We start from the raw sequence: 10767 nt of genomic DNA on the forward strand, positions 1-10767 counted from the left end.
CCATATGCAGCCATCCGGTATGGTGTCGTTCAGACGATTCACCATGATTCCCTCTAGTACTTTTCCCAGCACTGGCAATAGACATATACCCCGATATGAAGCAGGGTCCGTCCTGTCCCTATCGGGCCCCTTCAAGAGTGGAACCACCCTAGAGTGCTTCCATTCCGCAGGGAAATATCCTGTCTCCAGGCAGCGGGAGTACAACGCTGTCATTTGCTGAGGGATGGCACGCCACACTGCCTTGCAAATGGCACCTGTGATGCCGTCCATGCCGGGAGAGCGTCTGCTCTTCAACCTGGCTACGCAACCATCAACCTCAGAAGCTCTGAGGGCCGGTGTAGCCTCGGACGGTATGGCAATGTTCGCATGCGACTCCGCAACAGGGAAAAAGTTGCGGAGGAGCACACTCGCACAGTCGCTCCATGTTGGGACCGGCCCACCATCCGTCTGAAGGCATCCAATCTCCGTGCTCTTTTTGTGGCCTCGGCAAATCCTGTAGACGTGCCCCCATGGATCGTCTCTGTTGTCTCCCACGAAGCGTCGCCAGTTGTCTTCCTTCGTCCTCAGGATAAGCTTCTTGTATTGCGCTGAGGAGATCCTCAGCTCAACCACAAGTTGCTCTGCTTCGTCGGTCTCGTGCCGACGTGCGGCCTGCAGTCGCCGCCTCAGTCTCCTGACCTCTCGGCGTTTGGAGTGTAGTTCGGCAGTCCACCAAACTATTTTCCTCGCGGCTCTCGGCGTGCTGCGTCCCAGAACTCTGTCGCACACACTGTGCACTACAGAGCGCAATGCAGACACTTGGTTGTCCAATGGCGATTCGGCGATGTTCTCCGTCAAGTCGGATGTCTCCCTTACCACTTCTTTTTCGAAAAGTCGCCAGAGCGCATTGCAAAGCTTCCAGGATGGCACAGGAGCAAAGCTCTCAACTGTGTCGGTCGGATCACGTGTCACCTCAACATGGATCATGCTGTGGTCGCTGGTGTCCCATTCCCTCACTTTCCAGTCGTATGTGGCCCACAAGGTCGCTGCTTCATTGGCGATTGTTACATCGATGTCGCTGTGGCAGTTGTTGCGGTTGTCGAATGTAAACACCCGACTGGCTTCGTTGAGCACGCCGGCTCGGTTCTCGGTAATCCACTCAGACAGCAGCTCGCCCCGTGCATAGTTAGCTTGTCCCCGAGCATGCTCGGAGAGTTTGCTAAACCACGCTGGGGATACTGCGTTCGCGTCGAGCCCAAAGATGACAGGCGTGCGGCTGCCCAACAGCAGCACCGCATCGAGATACCTGAGGTACGGGGCCAAGTCGGTGATGAATTGGCAGTACACGGAACATAGGATGATTGAGCCAAATCTTCCTTGCACTCTAACGCATACTCCATGTTCGGTGGTAAGGGGATCAATTGGCATGCAGATGGCGTCCGGTTCGTCGACGATGATGGCAGCTTTCGGTTTATCCTCACGACGGCGGTCGTAGAATACTCGCATTCCCGAAGGAAGGCCAGTAATCCGCCCGCTCCATCGACGTACGGCTCCTGCACCAGAGCAAACAGATGGCCAGAGCTGCGCATGATGGATCCAAGTTCCACCACAGCTGCTCGGCCACGGCCACAATTTGCTTGGATGAAGCTCAACATTTAATGTCTAGCTTGCACCCTCGCCAATACCGCTGCGTAGATTGGGCAAGACGGGAAGCCCTTAAAGCGGCAATTCCTGCAGTCCACAGGGTTGGTGCACCGCGCAACGTTGTGGCGGCCTTGTCCGCACCGATGGCACACGTTCTCCTTAAGACGAAATTGGGAGACCTTATGGTCGAAACCCGCACACCTGTGGCAGGCGTATGTCCGGACCATTGAACGGCAGCGGCATCTGAACCATTTTATGTATACGCAGTCGCGTAGTACCTCCTGCGTCTTCGCATCAACCTCAAGCGTCACGTTGACCGTGGCGCCATCGGTGACCGACCAGGGTTTGCTGCCCAGGTGAACCGTCTTCTTGAACTCCAAGGCTGTCATCTGTTCTTCCAGGTTCTTGGAAAAGAGCTCCTTCATGAACTCCTCGGGCGTGATGGACGTGTCAACGTCATACACCACGACCTGGGGTCTGGTCTCCGGGCGCTTCTTTACGTCCAGACCTGCTTCCTGGAACTTGGCGCTGTCCACTACCTTTCTGAGCTCGCTCACGGAAGGCGTGCAAATGATCGCACCTCCACTCTTCAGTTCGCGAGCTTCGTGAACTCGGACCGCCGACCAGGTTTCGCGGGGCTTGGCAATCGGCGGGACAGCAGCGCTCGATACTGACAGGCCTGGGAAGGCTGCCGCATACGCAGCGGTGGGAGCAACGGTAGTGTGGGCAGCAGCGGCAGCGGGCCTCTGTGGAGGCGGCATACGTGCCCTCTCCTCCAGGCGCACCTTGCCCCAGCCAGCGCCATGACGAGCTCGTCGTACCTGTTGGTAGCGACAAGAACGGCAATGGAGGCTAAAGCTCAAGCGGAAAAATCTAATACCGCTTATCAAATAGAGACACGAAGCGATAACCGCTTTCAAAAACCGATACTCGAACAGCTGACTTAGCGGAGACACCAACCGAACCCCAGGTCAAAAACCAAGGTTCAAACAGCTGAGAAACACGTGGCTTCTGAGAGACGCGTGGTTTTTAAGAAACACGTGGCAACTACCAATTTGCTCGTTAATTCGTCTATTCGGCAACTAATTAAACGCAATTTAGTATACCAACAGCGGAACACTCACGGCAAAGTTTATAAACACTTTCCACAAGGGAAAACACACTTTTTCGCACTGAAAAACCGACGTCAAGGCGGAACGCTTAAAAACACGTCTGCTTCCAGTGGCAGTCAGAGAGTAGAAGTATAGTAGTATAGTAATATAATAGTATATTGCATATACTGAGGGTACACTGTACAACTAAAATAAGCATAAATATAACCACATGTGATTGGTCGCTGGCCGGCGGAATCTGGCAGACGACATCTGGCAATCGGCATCTGCGAGTGATTTGAGCTCTCGATGGGTCAGTCTTAATCTTGTACTCGATCGTTCTGGTTGTGCCGATCTCTCAAAATTTTTTCATAGAAAAACTAAGAATGAAATAATAAAAAATGAAATTCAAGAAAGACGAATGTCTTTCTATTTTAAAATAAAATACACTTTCTCTACATGGCGACCGTTTTCAATGAGAAAATGTGAAAATCAAGTGAAAAACACCAAACTAACGAAAATATAACAATAATATAAAACCAATAAAAGGAGGACAACGACCGAGAAATAGTAGAAATTGATTCTTCAGAGCTGATTATTTTCTCGCAGAAAGAAAATCGGTGCAAAGTCACATTCGAGGAAAATAAAAGAAGATAAAGACCTGAAAAGGCACCGACAACGCTACATAGAGCGTACTTCAATGACCTGTGCGATGACCGGCACCGCCTGAGCCCATAGGCCCCGGACATATGGACTGCATTTATGCCGATGCCTTAATAGGCAATAATTAAAAAAAAAAAAATTTTACCCACAAGCCGATGCGTGCAAACGCCGCTTGTAAAATACTAACAACTGTTACGTTTTTATACCCGGTACTCGAGCAAATAGGGTATATTGTATTTGTGGGGAATAACGGTTGTATGTAACGCACAGAAGGAAGCGTTTCCGACCCCATAAAGTATATATATTCTTGATCAGCATCAATAGACGAGTCGATAGAGCCATGTCTGTCTGTCCGTATGTCCGTCTGTCCGTCTTGTTTGTCGGCTAGTTCTCAGAGACTATAAGAGCTAGAGCCACCAAATTTTGGGTCCAGACTGCTGTATGCTCACACTGAAACCAGTGTATTTTAAAAATGAGACACGCCCCCTTCCGCCCCCTCAAAAGGGCGAAAACCTCATAAATCTACAATTTTGAAGATAAGAGAAAACTAAAAACGCCATTCCGTAGGGAATGTCCATATCTATCAGATCATCAAATTGGGATCCGATCGGATCATTATTATAGCCAGAATGACGAAATTAATTTCCAGTGGCTAAACCCACCCTGTCCCGCAGCTCTTGTTGTTCTTTTCACATTCTCTCATTCACACTCTCCTTCTGCTTCACTCGGCCCCTGCCTCTGCCCTCTTCCGACTTTTAACCAAGACTCGGTTTTTAACGCTCTGTATTAGACCGAGAAGGGACGTGCGAGACGCTTCTTACGCGTCACAACTTTTATACCCGGCACTCAGGACTACATCTAGATGTAGAAGACATCGCCAACCACTAGATATCGTTCACATTACAGAACACGTAGTAAAAAGCCTACTAAATAAAATGCATCAAAAAAATTGGATCAGTTAATCGTATTTTCCACTTTTATGAGATATTTAAAACAGAAATAAAATTGTTACTTTTTCCCTGCACATTCTGTGCAATAATGACCGCTAGGTTTCACATCAGATTTTTCGAAAGTGGCGCCATCTATAAAAATTTCTTGTACGCAGCTTTGATGGTCCAATGGTCTGCACATTCTGTGCAATAATGACCGATAGGTTTCACATCAGATTTTTCGAAATTGGCGCCATCTATGAAAGTTTCTTGTACGCAACTTTGAAGGTCACTCTTTTCACTATTTTCTTTTCACTCAAAGAGTAAATAGGGTATATTGTATTTGTGATAATAACGGTTGTATGTAACTCACAGAAGGAAGCGTTTCCGACCTGATAAAGTATATATATTCTTGATCAGCATCAATAGCCGAGTCGACAACAAAATTGGTCGCAGGTATCCTACTTCACTACTACTACATTTTTGATCATACTTCGATCAAATTTGATATTAATTCAAAGGAAATTCAATTTGGATATTTAAATTCCAACAGTTTTGAATACTCCATTGACCGTAGACATAGAACAGCCTGGAACAAGCCAAATTCAAGAATTTGACCAAGAGGTTGAATCAATTTATCAAGAGACAAATGTGGAAGAAAAAGATCTACACGATCTAACGATCCTAGCTGTGTTAACAGTACCACAATATCAAGAGCAAGATTTTTCTTATTCAGAATCATTGAATAGTGTGATAGAAACAAGACACATTAGAATGGAAGACGACCCAGTTGCCCAACGGGCATATATCAAAGATATATCTCACACCATACCCGAATTCAATGGACAGCAACTTCATTTGCAACGATTCATAACATCGATTAAATTACTTAACCTAACAAAGGTCCTGATGAATTTTTAGCAATCGAAGTAATAAAATCAAAGATTATAGGATCAACACTGTTCAAAGTTCAAGAGCTTACCACCATAGATGGAATTATAAAATGTGCCCATACTCCGTTCCGTTAAGCAAATTACTAATGCTTCTTCGACTTCCTCAACTCGTCCTAGCCTTCCGCATGCATACATGGCGTCTCGGTCGCAAGTCGACCGCACCACTCAGAGCAGACGTTCCCGAGGTACTGAGTCCCACCAATGCCGAGTCTGCTCTGAATTCCATCCTCTACGGAAGTGTCGCCGATTTCTCCGCCTAAGGACCGAAGATAGGCTCCGAGCTGTCAAAAAGTTGTTGAACTTGTTGAAAGTAGCAGCAGCGAGTTAGCAGCGGGCTGTTATTAACAGCCGGAGCTCGCTCTCACTCCTTACGCTCTCGCGCTCTCCTTCTTTCCTAGCGCTCGAGAGCTGGCGGGCAGCCAGCCGCTAAGCTTAGATTAGTTCGCTACCCACCCGCGTACATTCCGGTACACATTACATTCGAATCTACATTCATACATTGTGCAAATTCTTGCTTCATCATACACATACAATTACATACATAATTATACCAACAATTCTTCAGCGAAAGGAAGCGCCCTCCTAAAAACAATACCTATTCAGTTATCTTCTCTTTCCTTCAAAATTGCTCTTTGTGGGATCGGAAGGGGGCGTGTCGAAACTTTGAAACAAACTTGATTCACTGTGACATCACATGAGTCACAGTCAAATTTGGTGACTATAGCTCTTATAGTGTCTGAGACCGTCAAACAAGACGCACTTTGAATAAAAACCCCAAATTTTTTGAATTAATCAAAAAATACAGCTATGCTTCTACAAATTTGCACGAATGCTTGTTTGAAGGTGTAGTTTTGAAATCTAGTCTTTTAGACTACACAAATGCCAAAAGTTTGGGATTTTTACAAATAGTCCACTGTCAATATATAAATGAAAAGAATAGTTATCACGGGAACAAAGTTTTGCTGGAATTTTATTGCAAATCGGATTTTAAGATATATCACATAATACTACTTGTTCACATAGTTCCAACTAAGCTATCAAGTGTACTGATAAGAAACTCTTACAAAACTAAAAAAACTAATTTCACTACTCGACAAAATCTATCTTTTTTAAAGATATCGGGCATTTAAATTTTTTTAAGAACTATGCTTTTTTCTGGCTGGTGTTTTTTTGTAACGGGTTTTTCAGAGGTAGCGGTGTGTTTTTCCTCCTAACTTTGTTTATCTGAAAGCTCGTTGATGCAGCTAAAAAGTGGACCCAAACACTTTGTGGATTTAGCGTACCGTCTGTTAAATATTAAGCTTTGAAATGCAAAAATATGGAATTCTGTGCGGGATTTGCAAGACTTTTTATTTTTAAAACTCTGGAAAAGTCGAAAAAATTATATATTGTGTTCTCTTATTTTTATGTACATGTGCTTTGGTCTTCGTTTAATCGAAAAATCGAGTCGGGTAGTGTTACCTGACAATTAAAGGCACACACGCGTTTCAATGAATAAAAACATTTTCCAATGAAATGTCAATAGAGCAACAGCGACAGAAAACAACACAACATATGAGGTTCATACTATCACTTAGAACTATCACTTCATCACCATGACTCCTCCTGAGCCTAAAAAGAGGGAACAAAAATTGGCGCTATTAGGCGCCAAAAAGAAGTTTACTTTTATAGAAAGGAGGATACAAAACATTCTACACAGCAGCAACACATCAACTTTATATTAGCTGCAAAAAACACACAAATACTGAGGCAAAGATGCAAAGAAAGAGAAAAATAGAAAACAAACAGCCGAACACAACACAACACAAAACGCAAAAAAATGCCGGTCGGTGGTCGGGCAAGAGTTGGTGTATTTACAAATATTTACAGCGCGGTACAGCAATCCTCACCGTCTTCCTGCAAGTCCTCCCCTCCCCCCACCCCACTGTTTTCCTTATTTTTGGTTGAGACACCTCCAAGGACCCTGGATGGCAAGGACCCTGGATGGCAAGGACCAAGTCAATGTCGGAAGCTCCGCGACTTCATAAATCGTATTAATGTGGGCGTAAAGCCTCGAAAAAAAGTGGTACTCATTTAATACTCTACCGAAAGGGCTGACACATCTTTTTTGAGTGGCTCAGAATGAGACAGTGGGGCCCTGTTGCTTGGTCTTTGATGTGTAAGAGAATTATTCATTAAACATTTTTATGCCCGATACTCGTCTTCATCTCACACTTCTTGTGCCCCGCTTGGCTGAGCGCGGTCTGGACAGGCCCCCTATTTTAGATGGTTTCTAAAATGCCAGTCTATGGTATGGCTTTTGGGGCAGGTGGACTGGGGGCTGGGAATTTAATGTACACCAATTTAAGTTTTTTACTTTCGGACCTAACAATGGGTCAGGGCCAGGCAGATTGTGTAAGATTAAGCAAAAGCGTGACACAAGAATGAAGAATTTAGGAAAAATTGTAAAAAATAATTGATATGTCTGGATTGTTTAAACGCTTTTTATTTATTTATAATTTAAATTTAAATATGAAATTAAACCTAAAAGTATACGATGGTAAACTCCTATCGAACGGTTATATTTTCTGGAAGTATATTTGCATAAATCGAAATAAATCTTCTTCCTCAAAATTACATACTCGTATAAAAAAATGGACAAGACCGATGGAGATTTGGTGTTTTATTCGTGGCTCTCAATTTTTATTCAATTAGTTTTGTTGTTTTTTGTGTGGCCTTCGTTTTTATTAGCTGTTTAGTGTATTATTTGGTTAACACAAAATTATATATCCCGCTAACAAGTTTTCTGCTATTTAATTAAGTGTCCCTCAAGAAACCCGACAGACAACTGTGGACAGCTTATGGCCTTCCCTCCCGCTCGAAAATCGCTTAAAAATCGAATAAGAAATCAAATTCGGTTTTCGAAATAGGGTATATTGTATGTAACGTTGCAGAAGGAAACGTTTTTGACCCCATAACGTGTATATATTCTTGATCCTCGAGGGAAAAAAAGTTAAATTTTGCCGAGCAGTGTAATTTTAAAAACTACTGCTAAAAGAATACACCTAATTTTTCCCAATTGAACTCAAAAAAGAGTTGTTTACGAACACCTGAAATAAGACTTAATGACTTAAAAAAGTCAACGCCACTCACGTGAATCGTCCGTCAGCTGGGGCTTACCAGATGAAAGGCAATTGCAACAATCGCTGGGCAGAAAGTTACCTATAAATAAATACACGCATTCGCCAAGTATTTTTGAGCCCAGGTATTTATCAATCTCTGAAAATAGGTAAAAAACCACTAGTTGGGAAAAAGTGCTGCAGAATCAGCGGTTCAGCGGCATTTACCGTTGGAAGCTTCCCAGTGGAAGTGCGTGGGCGGACAAAACATATAAACTTAAAACTTTCTGAAAGAATGAAAATAAATTAAAACAAGTGACAGTAAAAAACAGGCAGAAATTATGCCCAACATTGTGGCATTGAAACTGGGTGGGGCCAGTAATCCTGCACGGGTTGGTGGGATGGTAGTGGGTCGCTGGTGGCCTTGGATCAATTGGCGCTGGACCAACAAATCAATGCAAATTTCATTTTCCATGCCATTTCCAACTACAAGAAGGCACCGTTCCAGCGTAAAACGTTGGACTTTATTACCAAAAAGTGGCTGCAGTTGCAGTTGGTGTGGCGAGAGTTCAGGCTGAGGTATAAGCAAATACGACGCGGTCAGAAGGACTCAAACTACCAAGAGCTTGGCTACTTTCAGCAGGATTTCTTCGAGTTGGTCCACGAGAAATATGTGTCGGCCAGGGGCTGTCTGAGTCGCCGTGCTGTTTGCTCAACCAACGAAATGAGGGGTGGGAAATTGGTGGGAGGAACTGAGGCAGAGCCCCAGTAAAAGAAAAAGCCAAGCAGAAAAATAAGCAGAGCTGGAGAGAGATATGTGAGTGTTTCCCTGTCCGGTCTGACGACAATGGTGGACAATGTCAACAGCTCAGTTTCGTTTTGCTTCGTTTCGACTTTCACTACAATGATGATATCCGTGAACAAGTGAGTGCATATGCAGCATGTGTCAAAAGGCGATTCACAATTCGGGGAAAAGTCGAGTTGCTCCTCCCGAACAGAAAGGCCTTCTTTTATCCAAAAATCAAATTGTTTCAGACTTTTGCCCCTTTTAATAAGTCAATTTCCGTTGTGATAAACAGCCGTATTATTTGTTATAAATTTAAAGAAAATAAAAACCAAAATTTCTACGCTTTCGGAGTTTTCTTATGTGAGTAATTTTGAAATGAAATATATATATTTTTTTTTCTCTCTCTTTATATTTACAATCTGTTTTTAAACAATAAGTAAATTGTATAATTAATATTCAATTAACAGAAATAGCAGTTTCCCAATGAGCCCTGCTATTATATATAACATCTTTTCAGTTTATTGGATTTATCTATTGGGGAGATCGAGAATGTGGTATCTTCTCAGTCTTCTTACTGTTAGGCTATTGTCTAATAGACTTAAGGCTAAATTATTTTCGTGGTTGTGGAGTCTGTCGATGTATTTCTTACTAGTTTTCTTTATTTCTTCTTTAATGGTTGGAATATTCAGATCTTTGTGGATGTTTGCATTAGATACGTAAAACGGAGCATTGACAATTTGTCGCAAAGTTTTTGATTAGTAACGCTGAAGTATCTCAATATTTGAGTTGCTAGCAGTTCCCCAAAGCTGTATAGCGTAGGTCCAAACAGGCTTCAGTATGGATTTGTAGAGGCGAATTTTGTTTTCCAAAGTGGTTTCTGATTTTCGACTTATCAGCCAGGACATTTTTAGTGTTGACATTTTGCTTTAATGTGGTTTTTCCATGTTAATCTGCGGTCGAGATGCAAGCCGAGATACTTCACACAGGTACTTTGTGGAATTGGTGAGCCGTTAAGTGTAACATTTGGGCAGTTACCTGGTCTTAATGAAAACGTTATTTGGACGGATTTCAGGGAGTTTATTCTAATTTTCCATCGAAGGAACCAGTCTTCAATTAGGCTTAGCTCACTCTGCAGGAGTTCAGAAGCTTCATTTATAGATGTGCTTGTGGCTAAAACGGCTGTATCATCAGCATATGCAACAGTGCAGTTGTTTGTAACTGGCATGTCGGCCGTATATAGGGTGTAGAGAATTGGTCCCAATACGCTTCCTTGTGGGACGCCTGAGTTGATGAGAAGTAGTGATGAACTATCGGTTTTCTGCTGCACGTAAAAGCATCTTCCAGCCAGATATGATTTGATTAATAAATAGTACGGAGCAGGTAGCCATTTCTTTATCTTGTACAACAAACCTTTGTGCCAGACTCGATCGAACGCTTGTTGAATATCAAGAAATGCAGCAGTGCAGTATTTTTTGTTTTCAAATGCCGAAACTATATCATTAATAACCCTGTGACATTGCTCAGGGGTCCCATGACCCCTCCTGAATCCGAATTGGTATTCAGGAATGATGGAAAGTTCGTCTAAAATTGGTAACATTCTCTTCAATAGTATTTTTTCAAACA

The 10767-nt window shown here is 43.3% G+C and overlaps 1 protein-coding gene across 1 annotated transcript; it reads left to right on the forward strand.

Moving 5' to 3' along the window:
• The first annotated feature begins 8581 nt into the window (after positions 1 to 8581).
• Positions 8582 to 9386, forward strand: LOC117591144. The gene is given in 2 exon segments (XM_034284252.1): positions 8582 to 8753; positions 8756 to 9386. Coding segments are annotated over 2 exon segments (429 nt in total). The 5' UTR covers positions 8582 to 8698; the 3' UTR covers positions 9130 to 9386.
• The last annotated feature ends 1381 nt before the right edge of the window (positions 9387 to 10767 follow it).

This window comes from Drosophila guanche, unplaced genomic scaffold, assembly GCF_900245975.1.
Source record: "Drosophila guanche unplaced genomic scaffold, DGUA_6, whole genome shotgun sequence".
NCBI classification, from domain to species: domain Eukaryota; kingdom Metazoa; phylum Arthropoda; class Insecta; order Diptera; family Drosophilidae; genus Drosophila; species Drosophila guanche.